The 21,304-nt window shown below is 50.0% G+C and overlaps 2 protein-coding genes and 1 pseudogene across 2 annotated transcripts; 1 reads left to right on the top strand and 2 right to left on the bottom strand.

Moving 5' to 3' along the window:
* Positions 1–1,396: 1,396 nt before the first annotated feature.
* Positions 1,397–9,769, bottom strand: REM1 (RRAD and GEM like GTPase 1). The gene is made up of 5 exons (XM_032419854.1): positions 9,687–9,769; positions 8,286–8,660; positions 7,125–7,207; positions 3,245–3,446; positions 1,397–2,003 (listed from the first exon to the last, which is right to left on the bottom strand). Exons 2-5 carry the CDS (start codon positions 8,623–8,625, stop codon positions 1,732–1,734), a joined length of 897 nt encoding a protein of 298 aa, XP_032275745.1. The 5' UTR covers positions 8,626–8,660; positions 9,687–9,769; the 3' UTR covers positions 1,397–1,731.
* A 1,481-nt stretch (positions 9,770–11,250) lies between these two features.
* DEFB124 (defensin beta 124) lies at positions 11,251–14,567 on the top strand. Its single transcript, XM_032419351.1, has 2 exons — positions 11,251–11,308; positions 14,413–14,567. Exons 1-2 carry the CDS (start codon positions 11,251–11,253, stop codon positions 14,565–14,567), a joined length of 213 nt encoding a protein of 70 aa, XP_032275242.1.
* A 4,951-nt stretch (positions 14,568–19,518) lies between these two features.
* On the bottom strand, positions 19,519–19,612 carry LOC116642106 (annotated as a pseudogene).
* Positions 19,613–21,304: the final 1,692 nt, after the last annotated feature.

Here is a 21,304-nt window from a genome sequence, read left to right as displayed (position 1 = left end):
CCTGTGCTCTTTCCCTGGCCCCTCTTCCTTTCTCAGCCTGTGGGCCCCCCTCCTTCCCTCCCTCCCTCTCACCTCCCAGGGCCAACTCAGGCCCTCCATCCGGCCTGCATTTTTCCGGGTTTGATATCATTTTTTCCACTCTCTGGCTGCTGCCGGCTGCCTCTGCCAACTTTCCACAACTAGAGCCCCTCCCCCACGACCGCAGGCCAGAGCCAGCTTGGGGTGGGGGAAGACCCTCCTCCTCCTTCCTTCCCCAAGCTGGAGTTAGGATGGGGAAATAAGTACCATCAGTGCCCTGCTGGCAAGATTGGGGGCTTGAAGACGGAGGATATGGCTCATCTGCCCAAGCTCCGGTCTTCTTTGGCGCTGTGTTCTTGGTGGCTGAAGCATGTGGGCAGGCAGCTGGTTGGGGGCAGGGGTGTCTGGCCAGAGGGACATGATGGTCCAAACCATTTGCATCTTGTTCTCCTCTCAAAGTCGTGAGAGGCCCCTTTCCCCTTCAGCTGGAAACTCCTGACCTGACCCCTAAGGCCCAGCCCTAGCCCCACTGCCCCAGCTAGGCTGGATGCCTCACTACCTCCTCCTTCCTGCACAGACAGAGGAGGAGGCTGGGCCCCGGGGTCTAGTCCTCACCCTCACCAGCTGGGTGACCCTGGGATGCTCACTTCCCCTCTCTGGGCTTCAGTTTCCACATTCAGAAAAACGAATGAGATGGATTAAATCAGGTATCTGTCTTGGGGATTAGTGGATTGAGTTTCATGGAGGCAAGCATCCCCCTCCACTTTAAATTGTAAGCAAACTTGTGTTTGAAAGTCCATTTCCCTGGGACTCTATAGCTTTTTGTCACATTCTCCAAGAGGATTGTGGATAGGGCACAGACTCTAGCCTGACAAGCCGGGGTTGGAATCCTGACAACTTCACTTATAGTAGCTGTATGATCTTGAGTATGAACCTTCACCATCCTGTGCCTCTATTTTTCTAATAGAGGTATACAGGGTTTGCGAAGATTAATTACTAGTTGTGACAGCTTAAATCACAGCTCCTAACAAACAAAAGCTACTATATTGTGAGGATGAATGCTGAGATTCCTTCCAGATAAGACTTTATGAATCTATAATCTGAAAAACGGGCTTATGAGAAAATAGGAGGTCATCACACTGAATTGTGGTTGTCTGTGCACCACTGGGTCTCCCTCAAAGACCGGCGCCAGGGGCCATGCCCAGTGGTTGGGAGAGGGGCCTGAACACACAACTGGTCCAGTGATTTTATTGACTGACCTTGACCCAGGTCAGCAGACTAACCCGGTCTGCAGCCAGTGTAGATGGGACAGTGGGAGGTGGAGACACCTGGCGGAGTCCAAAAGAAGAGGTCTGGGCATTCAGACTGGACACCCTTCTGGTCTGGTTTATTGTGGGGAGTTGGCCAGAGCCCAGGGACAAGGAAGATTTTTACAAAAAGGCTCGCACCGCGTAAAAAAACAAAACAAAACAAAACAAAAAACCCTACTCTGTGTCCAGCTTGAGGCTTGGGCCCCATAGTCCGTCCACTGCTTCCCCGGGGCGGAGGGGTCCCTGAAGCTGCGGCTCCGGGAGATGCTCTGGCCCTCGGGACAGCGGGCAGGCACGGCCCACTGTGCAGACTCCGGGCAACTACGTCGTGGCCCCTCGATGGTATCGGTGGAGCTCAGAATGCAGCCCAGTGTTCCGCCAGCCCTAGGGGGGGCGGGCGGCTTCAGAGCACGGCCAGGTTGTGGCAGGACTTGGAGCGGGCCTTGAGTGCCCGACGGCGGGCGCTGCGGGCCGTCAGGCGGGCCAGGAAGCGAAGAGCCCGCTGGCCGAGGCTCGCCCGCCTTTGGGGCGCAGACGGCTCCGGGGCCGCGCTGTCTCGGCGGCGCAAGCGCAGTTGCCGCACCACGCCCTCGAAGAGCTCGGCCACGTTGTGCTGCAGCGTGGCCGACGTCTCGATGAACTTGCAGTCAAACACCACCGCGCAGGCGCGGCCCTCTGAGGGGCGGGGTCAGGCAGGCCCGGTAGAGGGGGACATAAAGGTGGGAAGAGGTGTGTTGAGTCTCAAGCTAAGCGCTTTTTCTTTTGGTCCTATCTTGTGCTGGGCGCCAGGGGACTCCGAGGTAAACGAGACCTGGCTCTGCGGAGTTAGTTCACAGGCTAATGACTGATACTGGTAGCAGAACGAGGCTGGGAAGACAGGAAGGCTGGGAAGGGGCTTGAATGCCAGGTAAGGGGTCTGAGCTGTGCATCAGGATTGTCTGGGGGAGCTTGTTAAAATGCAGACTCTTGAGCCCACCAGCAAAAAATCTGATTCGGTAGGTTTGGGACGAGGTCTGTGAACCAGCGTTTTAACAAAATCTCCTGGGGATTATGTTGGGGAGTGTGGGGCTGTCTGCTCACAAAGCATACGGTCTTCCATCTTCAGGAAGCCACTGGGCTGGGAGACAGGGGCCTGGGTTCTAGTCCTTAGAGGCTGGTGACTCCGTGGAACTGGCTTACCCTCTCTGGCTCTCAGTTTCCATAAATTTTATATTTTGCCCGTGAGACGGGCCATTTTGAGATCTTTATGGGTCCCACATGATATTATCAAATTTATTGAAATATTCCTTATCCCACTTTGAATACAAATTATATATAACTAAATGTTTTGGTTTGTAGTTGTCAGCTGCCACAATATTGGGTTTTGTAGATGATTCAAACTTTGTGAAATTTTAATTTGCAATTTTCTCACTGTGTTTCGGAGCTAATAGTTTCAGATCCCAGACGTAAGCCCTTGGAAAGCTTGTACGCGCTGGGCCTATGATGCCCAGTGGATAAAGTGTCTCTGACTGAGGGCATGGGAGAGCCATAGGGGAATTTTTAAGCAAAGGAGTGACAAGGTCAGATCTGGTTTTGGAAAACTCTGACAGCTGGTGAGGAGAACTGATTGAATGGGGAGAGAGAAGTACAGGGGCTGGCCCAGGCTAAGGTAGAGATGCCAGGATGGGGCAGAGGTTGTGGGCATAGGGGGAAGGGAAGGTGGAGTTAAGGGAGGTGGACCTGACAGGATTTGGGGGCTGGTTTGGGGGAGTGGGAGAGGAAGCAAGAATAGTTCCTAGCTTTCAGGCTTAGGCATGTAGGTGTGTGATGGGGGCAGGGTGGGGTGACAGTCCCTGAGATGGAGAACACTGGAGGAGGAGCAGTGACAGCAGGTTGAGAGGAAGCTGGAGGAGGAGGAGGGAGTAGAGAGGGCTCACCTTCCACGGAGACTTCCCGGCAGCGTGCCAGGTCGGCCTTGTTGCCCACCAGGATGATGGGCACGTGGTCCGCCTGATGCGTGCGCCGCAGCTGAATGCGGAGCTCAGAGGCACTCTCGAAGCTGCCTCTGTCCGCGATGGAGTACACAATGACATAGGCGCTGCCCACCTGCAGGCATGACTCTTGGCTCCAGCTTTCATCCTGCAACAGAGCGACCCCAGGCCCATTCTCCAAGGGTACCTACCTCTCAGCCAGAGGGCTCTGGCTGAGAAAGGTAGGGCTGGGATGGTCTGAAGGGTGGGCTGAGGCTTATACTTTGGACAGGGTTGGGGGACAAATTCTGCCATTATTCTGTGTCACCTTGGGTAAACCACCAGTCTTCCCTGAGCCTTAGTTTCTCTGTGTGAAAAACTGGGCTAATAACACCTCACTACATTTTTTCGTTGATTGCTTCTGTAGGCCGGGCACTGGAGACAAAAGATTTCTTTGGTTCCCCCTCCTGCTAAGGAGGGTTCAGCTCTTTTGTCTGGTTTCTGAGGAGGGCTCAGTCTTGCTAGACAGTTCTTGTGGCCTTCTGCAGTCCAGTTAAGAGACAAAAGGGGGGGCGGGGCACCTGCGTGGCTTGGTGGGTTAAGCATCTGACTCTTGATTTCGGCTCAAGTCATGGTCTCAGGGTTATGGGATCAAGCCCCGCATCGGGCTCCACGCTCAGTGTGGAGTCTGCTTGAGATTCTCTCTCTCCCTTTCCCTCTGCCCCTCCCGCACTCACTATGTCTCTTTCTCTCTAAAGAAATAAATAAACAAAATCTTTTAAAAAGAGAGGCAAAAGGAAGGGAGAGAAGAGAGAAGGGAGGCTGACTTCAAGGGGAGGCATTTTCCAGGCCAGTGTTGAAGAGAGAAGTGAAGGAGCAACTGTGGAGTGTAGGAGGTATAAGGGAAGGGGTGGAGAGGTGGGGCACTTTAAGAAGCAGAGTCTTTGTAAGTTGTTTGACAAGGAAGGGAAGAACTGGAGCAATTTTGATATGCCATTTGGGTGGCAATCTTTTGTCAGGGACAGCACGCTGAGACTGGACCATCTGGGTAACAACTTCACAAGTGTTTAGTAAGACACCATTCCTATCTTCCAAAAGCTCATGGTCTGGAAGGGACGCTATGGAAGTCGAGAGTTCTGATGCCCTGTCATAAATACCATTAAGAGGCAGGAGCACGTGGCTGGAGGAGCCATGGGGGATGAGGGGAGGAGGTCAGAAGAACTCAGCCAGGCAGAGTGTGGGGAGGGCTTAAGAGCGGACTGGCGAGTGGGGTTTGAGAGGATGAACAGGAGAGGAGAGTAGGCCAGGGGTAGGAAATACTGAGTGTGGTGGAGGCACTGTTTTTGAGAGGGGAAGAAGCCAGAAGAATTTTCTGATAACCCAATAAGATAGATGACTATGAAAGCATCAGATTGATGGTCAACACACTGTCAAAGGGATTAAGTTCCCAACAGCCTTTCTGATCCTTCCCCAGGCCAAATAACCATGGGCTGAGTCAGATGCATGTGAATTCTTAACCTTACTATGGACAGGTTCCTTCCTCCCTCTGGGTCTCAGTTTCCCCATCTGTAGAATGAAGTGTGGGGCTTGAGCATTCAATCATTCATTGCACAAATGTTTATGAAGGATTTGCTATGTGTTAGGATCACAGAAGCCGGTTGGAACATGGATTGGTGGGTAGGACTCCTTGGGGGTGTGATTAGAAATATAGGTTACAGGACCCCATTTTTGTAGGTTCTTATTCATCAGGTTTGGGGTGAGACCTGAGAATTTAATTTTTTTTAAAGATTATTTATTTGAGAGAGAGAGAGAGAGAAAGAGTGAGCTTGCAAGTGGGGGGGAGGGGCAGAGGGAGAGGGAAAGAAAGATCTCAAGCAGACTCCCGGCTGTGCAGGGCTCCATATCACGACCCATGAGATCATGACCTGAGCCGAAATCAAGAGTCTGGTGCTTAACCAACTGAGCCACCCAGGTGCCCCAGATATTTGATTTTTTATACTCTCTAGGTGACCCTGATGGTCAGGCCAGCTAGGGCACTACTGCATAAGCCAAAGGTCCACCCAATCCTGGGAGATCCTGCCTCTCTGACATCAAAGGGTACCATCTGTCGAAAGGATGGATGCTTATTCCAGTGATGTTGCTACTGGGTGGACCCTCTGTGGAAATTGCCTCCACCGTCACCAGCCAGGGAAACTGGTTCCGTTTCCGCATTTTATTTGTAGGAAATCCAAGGGCCAGAGGAGAAGAGAAAACATTCTCAAGGCCATTTAGCCAGGTGGGCACAGAATTCCAGTTCCAGTACTCTTCTTCCCCAGTCTCCTAAATGGGACTCCCAGGCTGATCACTTTTCATAATTCACTGGACTCTGCCCCACTAGATTTTCAACTGCATTCAAAAAGTGCCCCCCCCCACCCCCACCCCCAGCCTGTGAGCTCCATGAGGCCAAGGGACATGTCTGTCTTACTCACTGCTGGGTCTTCAGTGTCCTGGCCCATGATTCATACCCAGCCAGTGTTTCTAAGTGAATGAATGAGTGAAGGAGTGAAACCCCAGCTGAAGGCTCAGAAGGTGATGTTCCCAGTGGGGATGGAGAGCGACAGTCCTAGTGCATAAGATTACAGGCTCAGGAGCTTATAGATCTGGGTTTGAATCCCCCTTGATCTCTGAGAACTTTGGACGCATTACTGAACCTCTCTGAGCTTTGCTTTCCTCGTCACTAGGATGGGAATCAGAATACTCACCTATAGTATTTGTTTTGACTGAACGTCATAATATATATCCAGCGCTTAGCACAGGGGCTGACACTTGGGAAGAGGGTACTCCATAAATCCCTGCTGCTAGGAGGACCATGATCATCATCATCATGCTCATTTGGAGCTGGGTGTCCTTTTAATCCTCGTGGAAAGGAATTGGCCACTTAGCTCCTTCATCCCTATCCTCCCGCCTATCACTGGGGCTGTCAGTCATTCTTGCCAATCACCCGACAGTGCCCTCCTAAGCTCCACCCTGTGGGCGGGGCCTCCCCCTTACTGAGATAGGCTCCCAGGTGATTTTTACGTCCTTCTCTCTGCTTGGTTGTATTTCTTTAAAGTTCTACAATAAGCATGTATTATTTGTATAGCAAGAAAAAAGAAAACTCAAACAAGGTAAGAAAAGCATAACAGGGGCATATCCCTGCCTGCTGCTTTCTTCCTATTCTGGAACGGGGTAGGGGAAGGACATCCTTTGCTTTCCTTCTTTACTAGCTACCAAGTTATGAGGAATAAGAATGATCATTATTTACATTTCTTCACCTATGTTCAGCATTATTTCATGCTCCACACTGTGCTCACTGCTGGGAAATTGCATAAGAACTTTAAAAAACCAGCTGGTAAGGAAGGCGGGAATGATTAACCCATTTCTCAGGTGAGAAAACTGAAGTCAGCCCAGAGTGGGTGGTCAGTCAGTTGCACAAAGCCACGCAACTGGTAAGGAAGAGAAAGGGGTGGCGGGTTTACCCTCAGGCATTTTGGTGCTAAATGCAGTGTTCCTTCCTCTGCACAGTGTGTGGGCCCCCCGGGGGGGGGGGCGGGCAGTGGGCTGAGGGTGCTGAGGACGAGGTGGAGGTTTGCAGGGGGAGAAGCACATCCTGGGATGGCTGCAGAGGGGATCAGTGGAGTGAGAAAAGGACTCAGGGTTATGAGGTTCTTCTGCCTTTGGTTGCAAAGGCTGCTTGGGAGCTGTGGGTTTCCAGGGCTGCTGAGGATGGCCTCTGCCATGTCCCTGCTGTGTCGTATCCGAGGAGGGGACAGGGGTCTGGTACCAGGCTCAGCACCCCTCCCCCCAAGTCCTGCTTGCGGTGCCATACCCGTTTCTCAGCCTCCCAGGTGTCCATGACCACGAGCGTTGTGTCCTCTCCATCCACTGTGAGGGTCCTCTCGTACACATCTTCTGCAACCGAGGAAAGAGCCAGATCTCAGGGAGGAGGGGCAGTGTGAGGACGTGGCCCCCCGAGTCCCCTTTCTGGTCACAGTGCCCCCTCCACTTGTGCTGGAAGTGCTCACCCCCTTGTTTGATGTCTGTCTCTCCTGATAGTTCAAGAAGCTCCACAAGGAGCCCATGTTTCCCCTGCTGCCAGAATCAAATAGTAGGTGCTGAGAAGGCTTTTGCTAGTTTGGTTTCTTGATGAGTGTGGATGGTGGGGTTAAAGCTGGGCTGGGAATTCTCCCAGTCCCACTCTGTCCCTGACTTAGTGTATGCTTTGGGCAGGTCACATTACCCTCTTTGGGCCTCAGTCTCCCCACTTGTCACACCTACAGGTGCACATATGTACACCTTTCATCTAGGCTTCTCACACTCAGAGGGGTCAAGGCTAGAGAAGGGGCCTGGCAGAGTGTCCCCACTTTCTCTTTGCTTTTAACCAACCTCCCTCTGCACTCACCCTGTGTCCCCTCGGCTGGTCCTTCAGGAACCCATCTTCATTTCCTCTGTCCTGTCCCTGTCTCCCCTCGTCCTGGGGTCCCTGACCCTCTTGGCTCACTGCATCTCTCAGGAATAAGGGAAACTGGGGAGTCTCCTTCTGGGGCAGGATCTTAGTTTTGCTGCAGGTTGTTGGTGGCCATAGATAGTTGTCTGGAGCTGGGAGGATCTGAGAGTCAGGGGAAGTTGGGGCTGGGAGTTTCTGAGTGGGGTGGAAGCCTACCATTTCTTTCCACTTGAGACTCATGGAACTCAGAATTGCTTCCCTATGACATGGAAATTAATCATATACCTCATCCATGAGAAATTGGCAACCTTCTCACTATTCAAGGCATTTCCCTCCTGTAGACCATTGTTCTGGCTGTGCCCTGCACCACTCTGGGCCGGGGGGGGGGGGGGACACATCATTCATTTCATAGTCTATGTGAATGATGCCCTTTAGAGTTGAGAAGTGTGTGAGTTGCACAACTCTTCTTGGCAGCCTTGTGCCCCTGACAACAGGGCTTTCACTCCTTTGGCCACATCCCAGCCCAGCCCACAGGGTCCCTACCTCCCAGCTGTTCATGGAGGTCCCGCTCTTGCTTCCCTGCAAAGAGGCTGGCCAGGCTGGTCTTCCCTACGCCAGGGTCTCCAAGCAGTACCACGCGGTAGAGGGCCTCCCAGGAGCCTTCAGAGTCACTGGATTCAGAGGACCAACCATTGGGGGCAGGCGAAGGTTGCTGGGTGGGAGGATTGAGGGAGGCTGACTGGCCCAGCCGGGGATGCTGGGATTTTGTGGAAGGTGCTGTACACAGGAGGCCAGGCTGGTGGCCCCGGGGGGACAGGGGCAGTGGAGTGCTGGCTCGCCGACGCAGGGGGGTCTTTGCTTCTTGCTGGGTGTTTAGTGTCATCCTTGGTGGGGAGGGGCTTTGATCCTTCCTTCTTTCTGTAAGCAAGAAGCAAGAATGGGCAGTGAGCCAGGCACCTGTGAGTCCCTTCTGCAGGGTCCAGATGAGCTCCTGAGAGGACTTCCTCCAAAACCTTCTCTTGTTCAAATGACAGGAGGAGGCGCCTCAGTTCCTTGGGGTGGGGGCTTCCTGGCTTCCGGGCCAGAGTAAACCTGGGTCAGGCTGGGAGGGGTGACTATGCAAGCTGCGAACACGCGCATATGCACACCCACAGGTCGCTTCCTCTGCCTTGAGGATGACCCAATACCCCAGGACACACGGACAGAGACAGACAGAGGGGCAGCAGCGAGGTGGGATGTCCATACAAGCATGCACACACCCGTGTACAGACGTGCCCCCCCCCATTTGGAACATGGGACCCACGTTCTGAAAGGCGCCTGAATTGCCCCTGTCCTCCTCTTCCCCACAGCTCTCTTCCCCAAGGTTCAGATCGGGGTTGGAGGGTTGAGGGCCCCTGGGGGGGTTCACTTCCGCTGCCCCATCTCCTGAGGGCTGAGGAAAAGGCAGGACGGAGCGGGTTGGTATTCCGAAGGGCGAGCAGAGTCTGGGGGTTCCCTCGGCTGTAACCCGAGCGCCCTGGTGCCATGGGAACGACGTGTCCGGCCCGCCCCCTACGTGAAAAATTCAGGAGAGGCTGGGCGACGGCCTCCAGCGGCTGTTGTGGGGGGGTGTCGAGGCAGCGGGGCCCAGTTTTGGTGACAGGACAGGGTCCTGGCGGGGGGCGGGGAAGGGACCTACAGGGCCCGGGGGCGCATGTGCCATTCCCAGAGTCTGAATCCGAGCTTCCCCCGCCCAGGGTCCTGGGTGTGAGTCCCCCGATCCCGGGAGGGCTTCTTGTCCGAGGCTATCCAACCCACCAGGCCCCAGGCCTGAGGACCCTCCCCCCGGGACGCGGGTTCGAGGCCTCCCTCGTCCTTGCCTGCGCCGCAGAGCCCCCCATGCAGGCGCCTGGCGAACTCCGCTCCAACTCGACTAAGTTGGCGGCGGGCTGCGCGGGCCTTTACCTCGCGTGGGGAGGGGTCCAGGGTCCCCGGCCGCCGCAGCTGCCGGGTGCTCCAGGCTGCACCACCGCCTCGGCGCGCAGCCCCTCGGGCCAGTCCCGCCCCGCCGCCTGGGCAGGGGGAGGAGCCGCGACCCCGCCCCGTCCAGCCCCGCCCCGTCAGGGCAGCCCCGGGGTCCCCGCCCCGAGGCCACGGCCGCCCAAAGACTTTTCGACTTTTCACAGAGCTTGATTGACCCACTGCCGCAAGGCCTTCGCCTGGGGTGGTGGTGGCAGTGTCGGGGTGGGGAGCGAGAGAGAGGAAAGAAGGGATTTCTGAATTCCTGGGTCTGGATCCCCTCTGCATCCACGCCAGCAACGGGGCGCACCAACTTTAGCCCTCGCAGAATCCACCTGGGGAGCTGGTGGACTGTGGATTCCCCGGCCTCACCCTTCAAGAGCGGCGGATTCAGCCGTTCTGGGGGAGGGCTTCGGGAATCTGTCTTTTAAACAAGTGCCCAATGATCTTGCAGAGTTCATGGACCCCACTTTGAGAAACTCAGCTCTGGATGGAGAATTAATTTTGGGAGGTGGCTCCAGGGGAGGAGGGAGCCTAGGAAGTCTGCACTGAAGTCTTCTGAATATCTGATTTTGGCATCCCATTCATTCATTTACCAAATTCTAAGTTAAGCACTGTTTATGCAGGGGGCGGCCCTGTGCCTGGAAGAATGACTGTCCCCACTCTGATAAATATTTACTGGGTATTTGGGCTGTGGCTGGTATGTTTTGAGCACATTGCCTGGAGTATTAGCTCATTTAATCCCGGCACAACACTAAAAGGCTGATTACACTGAGGCTTACCTGGGTCTGGGACTCAGGATTCTGCCGCTCAGCCAACTGTCCCTTTCCATCACCGCCCATGGCTTTTAAAAAAAAGCCTTCCTAGGCACTTGGAGGAGGAGAGACACACTGTGATCCTGGTAGAGTAGGGCAGTTGGGAACTGGTGATTTTGGCCATCCAAGGGGCCAGGATCCAGGCTCTTTGAGCAGGATGCTTCCTTTGAGGTCTTGAGGGACCGGGGCGGGTTTGTATGTGGGCCCTTGCAGACCAGGCTGTACCTGTGGGTGGGGTTCATTGTCATGGCTGAGGGGGTCCAGGTGTCCAGCTCAGAGCAACTCGCACAGTAGCCTGTAGATTAGCTCAGCCTCCGCAGGGCTGGGGGCAGACACTGAACCCCCTCACGCCTGGCCTCCTTCTGTGGTTTGGCCTTCTTGGCATCCCTTTCCTACCCACAAGATGGGTTGTGACTGGTATCATGTCACACATTGTCTGGGAATGAGGCAACTTAGCTTCCAGTCCCAGCTCTGCAGCTCAATTGCTGTATGGCTGGGCAGTCCCCCACATAGCTGGCTGAGATCCAGCTGCATCCTTGGGATCACAGAGCCTCCGCCTCCCTCTCAGGTCTCCTGTTGCCCACACTCCAGCCTTGATCTGCAGCCTGATAAAGGCTGGGCTGCAGGCAGCAGAGCTCAGTATGCCCGGCTCCTCTGGTGGTCTCCCCAGTGACCTCCCCAGAAGCCCTGTGGCCATGACACAGCTGCTTCTGCTCATTGTGGCTCTCTTGGCCCTGGGTCATATGCCTCCAGGTAATCAGCCGTGTGTGTGTGTGTGTGTGTGTGTGTGTGTGTGTGTGTGTGTAGAATGAGGAATAGCCTCCCAGGTTCTGGAGGACAGAGGAGGCCTAGACCAGTGTATGTGTTCTGGTCCCACCTCGGACTTGCTGGGCACCTTAGGGCAACTTCCTAAATCAGTCTGCACCTCAGTTTCTTAATCTTTAAAATGGGATTCACTCAACAAATATTTTTTTGAAAAATACTTACTGTGGGCCGGCACCATGACAGCTATTGGGGATCCAGCAGGGAAAGTAAACAAGGTCCTTGCTTTCATGGTGCTGATATTTTAGACAGAAAAGAACCAAATAAGCACAGTATGTCAGGTGGTGATAAGTGCTCAGAAGAATAGAAGCAGGACCAGGGGTCAGTGTGGTGTGTGCACGTGGGAATGGTGGATGGGAGAGCTGATGGGGATGGTCAGGGGAGGCCCTGTGTAAGAAGTTGTTTTTTAAGTTTGTATTTTGAACAACTTGAAATTTACATGGAAGGAGAGAGAATAATATAAGGAACAAGGTGAGTTTTTTTTAAAGCATGTTATTGTAGAAAAATATAAATTTCTGCAAACATAGAGAATAATGTAATGATGTAAGTTTTTAAAAGAAACCTTTTTGTTTTAGAAAATGTCAAACATAAATTAAAAAAATAGTATGAAAAACCCCCGTGTACCTTCACCCAATCTCAACAATTGTCAACTTGAACCAGTCTTGTTTTAGTGACCTATCGTGAAGTCAGTCTCAGGTATCTTAACTATTTTGTATAAGGCCGATGTGAGCAGAGATCTAACTGCAGTGAGAATATTAAGAAGATCTTTACAGGGACCAGGAGGCAGGAAGGTGACCGATGTGTCTGAGGAGCAGTGAGGAGGCCAGGATGGCTGGAGTGGGGGTGCACCAGGAGAGAAGGCGAAGTCGAAGAGATGAGGGTGGGGGGGGGTGGTTACAGATCATGTAGGAGAAAATAGCAACTCTGGGTCTCAGCGTCATCAGAAGGTTGAAATGGGATGATGTGTTAAGAGGAGTTATAGGAACTGCCCTTACCTGGGAATCAGGGTCTTGGGTTCTGGTTCCAGAACCCACCACTTACTGTCTAGGAAAAGCTGGGTAAGTTGCTTCCTTTCTTGAGCTATAAAAGGAGAGGTATGGCTGCAAATGAGCCCTGGTTGCTCTACCCTCTGTGTTGTCATTCCAGTAATCTCCCTTTCCATTTATTGGGTATTTACTATGTGCCAGGCACTGTGCTAGAGTGATTAAAGCCCGTATAACTGCCTCCCTGAAAGGGGGGAAGTCCCACAGAGGAAGAATCTGAGGCCAAGGTCACTCAGCTGGGAAATGGCAGAGCTGGGATTTGGACGAAGGTGGTCTGAGCTGGGTTCGCACCATGCCGCTAACCATTATACACACACCTTCTTCAGAGTGTGGATCCTTCGCCTTGTAGAGATTTTGAGGCCAGGTCTGTCTCAGGCTAAGATCCTCTACCTTGGCAGGATGGAAGGATGGCTGGTTGACAGGGCAGAATAACATCCATGGGTCGGCCCATTGTGAGGGTTCCATGGGATCTCTCCCTCTCTCTTTTATTTATTTATTTTAGAGAGAGAATAAGAGAGCATGGGGGGAGGGGCAGAGGGAGAGGCAGAGAGAGAACCCCAAGCAGACTCCCCACTGAGCCTGGAGCCAAACACAGGGATCATGACCAGAGCCAAAATCAAGAGTCGGATGCCCAACTGATGGAGCCACCCAGGCGCCCCCAAGGGATCTCTTTTAATCCAGGGAGAGGGAGGGAAGCCTTTCCCCTCCACCTCCCGCTCAGCCCCTGTTCTTCAGAGGCTGCTCTCTGCCCATCTGGGTCACATGTCTAGAAATGTTGCTGTAACAGACAGGCCTACCCGAGTGGCCTCTCTCCTCACATTTGCACACCTGTCCTAATTGGCCATCACCACATCTTGATGGTTTCCTTCCGGGCGCTTTCCACAACTCTACTAATTGTATTTATTTGCTAGGGTTTTAACTGCCTTTCCTTCTGGAAGCTCCTTGAGGGCATGGACCTTGGCCCACCTTGTTCATTGTGGTATCTCCAATGTCCCATGTTTGTTGAAGGAATAAATGAAGGAGATGCCTCATGCTGTGACTGAAGACCCTTAGAGGGGGTACAGACCTGTTCCTCCGAAGTCCTACCTTTTCCATGGCCCATGGCTAGAAATTCCTCCACTAACATTAAACAGGTCCCTATGTGTGCAAAGCAGTTTATGTCATGGTTACCAGTGAGGACTTGAGAGTCTGATTACCTGGCTTTGAATCTTGGTTCTGCTCCTTAATGACTGTAATCTTGGGCAAGGTTGTTAGCCTTTCTGTGCCTCAGTTTCCTTACCTTGTATTATGGGGATCCTAATAAGACCAACTATAATTGTACAGCATTGTGATGAAAAGGGCTTAGAGTGTACCTGAGCAGGGGGTGAGTTAACCTGGACAAGAAATTAGTTTCCAGGGGCGCCTGGGTGTCTCAGTCGGTTAAGCATCTGACTCTTGATTCCGGCTCAGGTCATGATCTCTGGGTTGTGAGATAGAGCCCCATGTCAGGCTGCAAGCTCAGTGTGGAGTCTGCTTGAGATTCTCTGTCTCCCTCTGCCCCCTCCCTCCACTTGCTCTCTAAATAAATAAATAAAATCTTAAAAAAAAAAAAAGGAAATTAGTTTTTAACTTATAACCAGTGGTCTAATCTGTGACCTGTGGACTAACCCGGACTGAAATTCGTGGGCTTATTTGTAACTAGTTGTCTCATCTGTGACTAGGGGTCTAGTCTGTTCCATCTGCTCTAACCCCTTGACTTGTGGTCAGAGTTCGTGTCCTTTGGCCTAAGTTAGGACCTGTGGGCTGTTGTATGACTAGTCATCCAACACAATGACCAGAGAGCTAACAAAAGACCAGACCTGTGATCTAATGTGGGTCCTGTGGCCTAACTTGTGGTCAGTGGTTTTATCTGTGACCTGTGGCCTAACCCTTGATATGTGGTCAAAGCTGTGAACAGCGGTCTAACCTGCAACCCATGGGCTGCTCTGTGACCTGTGGTCTTCCTCTGCACAGGGAGAAGTGAATTTAAGCGGTGCTGGAAGGGCCAGGGGGCCTGCCGGACTTACTGTACAAGGCAAGAAACCTACATGCACATGTGCCCGGACGCCTCTCTCTGCTGCCTCGCCTATGGAACCAGGCCTCTGGCCTCCAAGCCTGCATATGTGTAGCTGGTTCTGGGGCTGGTACCCTTGCTCTCCAATAAACACCTGCTGCACCTGTCTCCTCTTGCTGCTTGCTCACCCCCCCCAACCCCCGCTGTGCTGGGTGTATGGCGGTGGACGAGGTCCTGGTATGGGAGGGGTGGAGGGATGGTTGGTGAAGGGAGGTGAGGCGTCCGGGGCAAGTGGGTATTAATGACCTCAGTAAATGGTTACAGGCCTGCCTATAATATCCCTTCCACTCTCTCCAGCTCCAGAAAAATTACTCAATCTCCGTAAGCATCCTGGGTCTTCTCATCCATAAAATGGGGATAAATTATAATATCAGGAGAACTGGACTTTGTAGAAAGAATGCAAAAAGGAGGTTAGAATTAATAGTAACAATATGAGTTAATAATAATAATGAGTTAATTATAGTAAGGATGAATAATGGTAGAGTTAATACATTTTGGCATTTTGAAAGGCAGGCCCTGGAGAGCGACAGGATTTCTCTATGTCCCTTTATCTCCTATTTTAGCATTGTAAGGGCTTGCCCAGGTGGAAAAGACCACAGGATTTTATGAAAGCAGTTTTCATGTACACAGGGAAAGCAGAGAGAGAAGTGGGCCTCGGCCAGAGCCAGGGAACCGTGGGCAGGGGAAGGCAGGGAGAAAACGTGAGCAGAGTCAGGGAGGTAGGCCGACAGACTCACATGCCAATGATCCTGCATCAGGATTACGTCTGGCTGAGAAAACAGGTAGCTCGACTTGCAGGGGCTTCTCTGGAGTTAGGCAGCAGCCACATCAGGGCGAGCATCTTGGGATCCTGCTGGGTCCCGTATGGCTGCCAAAACTTCAGGCTCAACATCATTGTTTAAAGCAGGAAGCAGGGGCAGGGTTGGATTGAGCTCGTTTCTCACTTTTACCAGGAAAAGCAAACATTGTCCCTGGAACCATCCTCAGCAGACTCCTGCCTCCTTTTCATGGGCCAGAGGGTTGTCACATGGCTACGGCTGGCTGCTCCGGGTGTCAGGGAGGCTGGGAAGAATGTATTCGCCTGGACAGTAGACGAGACCTGGGGGGGGGGGGGGGAGAGCGGAGATGGGGAAGACCCCCAGTGTTGACCCACCTTCTCCTGGGATAGAGCCCAGAAAGGGGCAGGCATGTTAAGTAAGTTGAGGGGAATGCCAAGGACAGAGCGGCTCTTTTCCACTGTCCTTTGAGACTTTTCAGAGAAGTCCAGGGTAGTCTTGGAGTAAGAGAAAGGACCCTGCTTGGCCTGGCTAAGAACAGTGGTGATATTCAAAATACTTCACATCAGGAGGGATGCTGAGTGAGTCTCAGGGCTGGTGCAGAGTCCTGGAGACTAGCTGCTGTGTTAACCCTTTAGTTTCTGGTATGAGAGGGACCTGGGAATGTGCCAGAGGCAGCTGGAGTGGAGGAGGGGATACTGAAGGGTCTTGGGCAGCAGCTCTTTGCCAACCAGGAGGGAAGCACTGAATTATTTTAATAACAAAGCATACCCCCTGAGTATCAGCCCTGCCTCTGTACCCCCCTTAATTTCTGGGTAATCTAGACATTGAACTGATGGCCACTGGGTCTGTTTTAGGACCCGATGTGGTGGGGATGAGGTGGGCTTGGTGTTGGGAACCTAGAAAGAGGACAAGATGAGAACCCCAGAGCCGGGCACAGAACCACAGCGAGCTAATGTGAGGTGGCATTAGCCAGTGTCACCACTAGGCCTTGATGAGTCCGCAGGAGGCCTGACCAGTTCACCAGCAACCAGCTGTGGCTAGAAAGCCAGTGGATGTTTTCAGTGACATCCAGATCCCAGCAGATGCCAGCCAGCAGCCCATCATTGAATCTCCTCACCCCTAGCTCAGCCGTCATATTTGGGAGGAGCAGGGGAGGAGAGGAGGAATCGGGAAGCCTGAGCAATTATACCAAAGAGACTGAGTCTCTCCGAATTCAAGAAACCTCCAGAGAATATTTAAGTTGTTGAATTAGACCAAGTTTTAAACTGAAGTGAACTAAATTTAGTTCTGCACTCCACCCCTTCCCTCTGCGTTGTTCTACAAAGAGTGAGGAAGCTATGTTTTCTTTGCTCAGTCCCAGACATGGTGCGAGGGAGTCTGTGACCTTGTTGCTGTGAAGATGTGATGAGCTTAAGGAGTGAGGAGTCAGATTGAAGTTCATACGCCAGCTCTGCCATGTCTGGGCCATGGGCTGTGCGAACAGGGCAAGTCACTTCCTGCGTCTGATGTCAGAATCCTCCTCTGCAAAATGGGTGTCCTAGCTCTGAATGGGGTGGCTGTGGGGTCAGATGAGATCCTCTGGTACTTTGCAAGGGCTCCATAAAGCTGTCTCTTCTCCTGAGCAAGAGGCACAGCACTGGCTGCCTTCTTCACACATTTCAGACTTCAGAAAATCTGCAAGAAAAATGCAAAGAATTCCCATAGATCCTTCACCCAGTTTTTCCAAATATTAACATTTTATCACTTTTACCTTATCATTTCTTCTCTCTCTCTGTGTATATAAAAAATATAAATATATGTGTGTGTATTTATCTGTATATCAGACATGATTCTCTTTATGCCTAAATACTTCAGTGGGTTTTTCCTAAAAACAAAGACATTTTCTTATATAACCCCAGTACAGTGATAAAACTCAGGACATTCACATTGACAAAATTCTATTGTCTAATCTTCAGATCTTGTTCAGCTTTTATCAGTCCTTTACAGCAAAACAAAACCTCTGGATCACATAGTACACCCAGCTGTCAAGATTCTTTGATCCCCTTTAACCTGGAGCAGTTCTTCAGTGTTTCATGACATTGACGTCTTTGAGGAGTCCAGGCCGGTTGTTTTGTGGAATTTCCCTCAGTTTGAGTTTGTCTGATGTTTCCTCATGACTGAATTCAGCTTATGCATTTTTGGCAGGAATATTCCAGAAGTGATGCCGTGTTTCTCTCAGAGCATCATGTTGGAGGCAGCCATCACCCTTCTGGGGGCTGAACCAAGACCGAACAGTCTAGACAGTTTTTTCTGAAGCTCACACCTCACACGTGCAGAGCTGCTTCCGACCCAGCACCCTAACAGACCATCGTCTAAGCCTACATCCCACCTCCTAAGTCATATGGATGCACCTAACAGGCCAAGGAGATGAGGCAATTCTAGGGTGGAAGACTCCTCAAGATACTTCACAGATGAGGCCCCCAAGCTCAGAGAGGGAAAGTGACTTGTCCAAAGCCACACAGCTCCCGAGGCACAGAGCCGGGACTTGGACTTAAATCTTTGGACTTTGGGTCAAGTCTTCTTCCGAGACAGAACAATAACCACACAATGGAAGGACAGGCCATCGTGAAGGGAAAGGTTTGGGAGGAAGAGAGCTCCCTGGCCCTGGAGGTATGCAAGGTGAGCTAGGGGGGTGGACAATGCTACAGAAGGGATTTTTGCTGTGTATTGAAATACTATTTCGAGGTACAAACATTCATTCCCCAAAGAGTCACTGAATGGCTGAGCTAGTGATAACAATACTATCAATTGGCCATTAGTAAGGACTAACTGCTTTACACACCTCAGCTCATTTAATTCTCACAGTCATGGTACTATTATCCCCTCCTTTTCTAGAAGGCAGCTGAAGCTCTTAGTGAAGTGAATTGTCCAGGTCACACACCCAGTAAATGGTGGAGCTGGGCCTCCACTCTGGTCCTCTAGCGCTTGATTTTATCTTCCAGATTCACCCTTACTTGTGTTTTTTAAAATAACATTTTTTTTTCTAATTGTAAAAGTAATATATGTTCATTGGAGAGAACTTGGAAAACAGAAGCACAAATAAGAAAGCAAACATCATCAGTATTTTCACTATACATAAATACCCACAAATAAAATATATGTAAAATGTGATTTGCAAATAAAAAGGAATAAAACTGCACAAAATTTTTGGTGTTTTGGTTTTTTTGTCTTTGTTTTTTACTTACCAATGTATCATGAGCATTTCCATATGTACTTAGATAGTCTTCCAAAACAAGATTTTTAGCACTAAAAAGCTTCCCAAAATTTCTTTAAAATTTTCCAATTTTTATTACTTGAGTAGAGTGGTTAGAACACATTGTAGGAAAATAAAACATAGATGAGCTTCAAAATATTTACCATTCTTATAATCTCTGTTAGCTTTTTAAAAAAAGATTTTATTTTTATTTTATGTTTTTAAGATTTATTTATTTGTTTGAGAGAGTGAGAGAGAGAGAGAGAGAGAGAGCGCGCGCGCATGAGCGGGGGAGGGGTAGAGAAAGAGGGAGAGAGAGAATCTTAATCCCTGAGATCATGCTCTCTCTCCAAAATCAAGCCAAAAATCAAAAGTCGGATGCTTTACTGACTGAAGCACCTAGGTGCCCCTAAAGATTTTATTTTTAAGTAATGTCTACAGCCAGAGTGGGGTTTGAACTCACAACCCTGAGATCAAGAGTCACATGCCCCTCTGACTGAGGCAGCCAGGTGCCCCCCTCCCCCCGTTAGCTTTTGTTACATATTTTCTCAGGATGGAGTTACCCATATATTTTTTAAAAAGTTAAAAAACCTGTTTGTATGTGTATATATATACTATTATATATCGTGTATATACTATTCATATATATAATATTAATACATAATATATAATATATATTATATTCATATATATACATGCTTTTAAAAAATATTTTATTTATTTATTTGAGAGAGTGAGAGTGAGAGAGAGAGAGCAGAGTGCTCAGAGGGAGAAGCAGACTCCCCGCTGAGCAGGGAAGCCGGGTGCAGGGCTCGATCCTGGAACTCATGACCTGAACCGAAGGGAGTTGCTTAACCAACTGAGCCACCCAGGCGCCCCTTACATCTACGCTTTTATTCATCCGCTTGAGATAGAGAGAGAGAACGCACACGAGCTGGGGGGAGGGGCAGAGGGAGAGGGAGAAGCAGCCTCGCGGAGCAGGCAACCCAACAGGCAAAAATATGGAACGCTTCACAAATTTGAGTGTCATCCGTGCCAATCTTCTCTGTATCGTCCCAATTTTAGTATATGTGCTGCCAAAGCGAGCACTATCTGCATTTTCATAGAGATTCTTCTATTAGAGATTAGAGGAGTTTCTTGTTTCAGTAATGGGTGGATCCCTTTGGGCTTACAAGAAAGGAAAAGAACAAGGGGGTGACCCTGACAGGTAGGGTAGGGGGTTTGGGATAAGATTTGGTGACTTCCTGCTCCCTTCCCCACCTGGGTTTTCCATGGCAGAGTTGAGTGGAATTGCTTATTGTGCCAGGGCTGCCTCGAAGTCTGAGAGCCAGGCAACAATCACGTGTTGGCCCAAATGATCCTTGACGATGGCTCAGGAAGGCACCTTTCTGGAGACTGACATACAGAGTGAACTTTCTTCCGTCAGTGGAACACATCAGGCTTCTCTGGTGATACACCAAAGGAAGTTATTGGTCATGTTTAGGGGATATTCTTTTCTTTTTTAAAAAACAGAAAAATAGACTTATTTTTTAAAAATGTATTTTATTTATTTATAAAAGAATTTATTTTTTTAAGTAATCCCTACTCCTGTGTGGGGCTCAAACCCCCAACACCGAGATCAAGAATCGCACACTGCTTCACTGACTGAGCCAGCCAGGCACCCCTTATTATTTATATTTTTACTGAAGTATAGTTGATACACAATGTTACATTAGTTTCAGGTGTACAACATAGTGATTCGATACCTCTATAGGTTAAGATGTACTAACCACAGCGCTATTACGATACCGTGGACTATATACCATATGCAGTACCTTTTATCAATGGGCCATTTGTATGAAAAAGAAGTATCTCTCCACAGTGGAATCACACAACACAGTGTGATGTCTTCATTGCCGTGTGCTTTTCCTGCAGGGGAATCGAGGCAATTCCCATCTCTCATGCACACAGCCCCTGGCTCCAGGAGGGCTTCTTCTGGTTTATTTGGACTACTATTGCTCATATTTGCATGAGCATATATTTGATAAAGGACTCATTTCCAGAATATATGAAGAGCTCCTATAAACCAGCAAGAAAAAGACAATCTAATAATATAGTGGGCAAATATTTTAGACATTTTACAAAAGTAGGTATACAAATGGCCAATATGCCCATGAAAAGATGTTCAAAATCATCAGGGATCAGGGAAATGCAAATTAAAACCATAATGGGATACCATTACACACCCACCAGAATGATTAAAAAAAAAAAAAAATGGACCAAAGTGAGTGTTGGTGAAGATATGGAGCAACCGGAATGCTAATACCTTGCTGATGGGAATGTAACATGGACAACCACTTTGGAAAAACAGTTGATACATAACTTTTATAAGAGTTACTTATAAAATTAAATAGAAATATGTGTATACAAAGACTTCTCTATTAATGTTTATAGCAGCTATATTATTTCTAATATCCCATAACTGGAAACAACCCAAATGTCCAGCAAGTGACTGGATAAATTGAATTATATCCATACAGTACAATACTAACAACAATAAACAATAAACAACAGTAACAATATAGTCTGATACACACAACATGAGTTAATCTCAAAAACATTATGTTAAGCAAAAGAAGCCATATACAAAGATGAATATACTGAATGACTCTATTTATACCACGTTCAGAAAGGCAAAACTAGGTTGACTTAAAAAGTAAGAAGGGGGTGGGCGCCTGGGTGGCTCCATTGGTTACAGTGTCCGACTCTTGGCTTTGGCTCAGGTCATGATCTCAGGGTCTT

Source organism: Phoca vitulina, unplaced genomic scaffold (assembly GCF_004348235.1).
Source record: "Phoca vitulina isolate PV1807 unplaced genomic scaffold, GSC_HSeal_1.0 scaffold22, whole genome shotgun sequence".
Classification (NCBI taxonomy): Eukaryota; Metazoa; Chordata; class Mammalia; order Carnivora; family Phocidae; genus Phoca; species Phoca vitulina.
The sequence above is the reverse complement of the archived record's forward strand: the minus strand, read 5'-3'. Positions and strand labels throughout refer to the sequence as shown.

Coding starts and splice junctions, on each gene's coding strand:
- REM1 (XM_032419854.1), bottom strand. CDS start 8,625: ATGACACTAAACACCCAGCAAGAAGCAAAGACCCCCCTGCGTCGGCGA. Junction 7,208..8,285: donor CCTCCATGAACAGCTGGGAG/GTAGGGACCCTG, acceptor CCTCGGTTGCAG/AAGATGTGTACGAGAGGACC. Junction 2,004..3,244: donor CCGGGAAGTCTCCGTGGAAG/GTGAGCCCTCTC, acceptor CCCGCCCCTCAG/AGGGCCGCGCCTGCGCGGTG.
- DEFB124 (XM_032419351.1), top strand. CDS start 11,251: ATGACACAGCTGCTTCTGCTCATTGTGGCTCTCTTGGCCCTGGGTCAT. Junction 11,309..14,412: donor CCTGGGTCATATGCCTCCAG/GTAATCAGCCGT, acceptor TCCTCTGCACAG/GGAGAAGTGAATTTAAGCGG.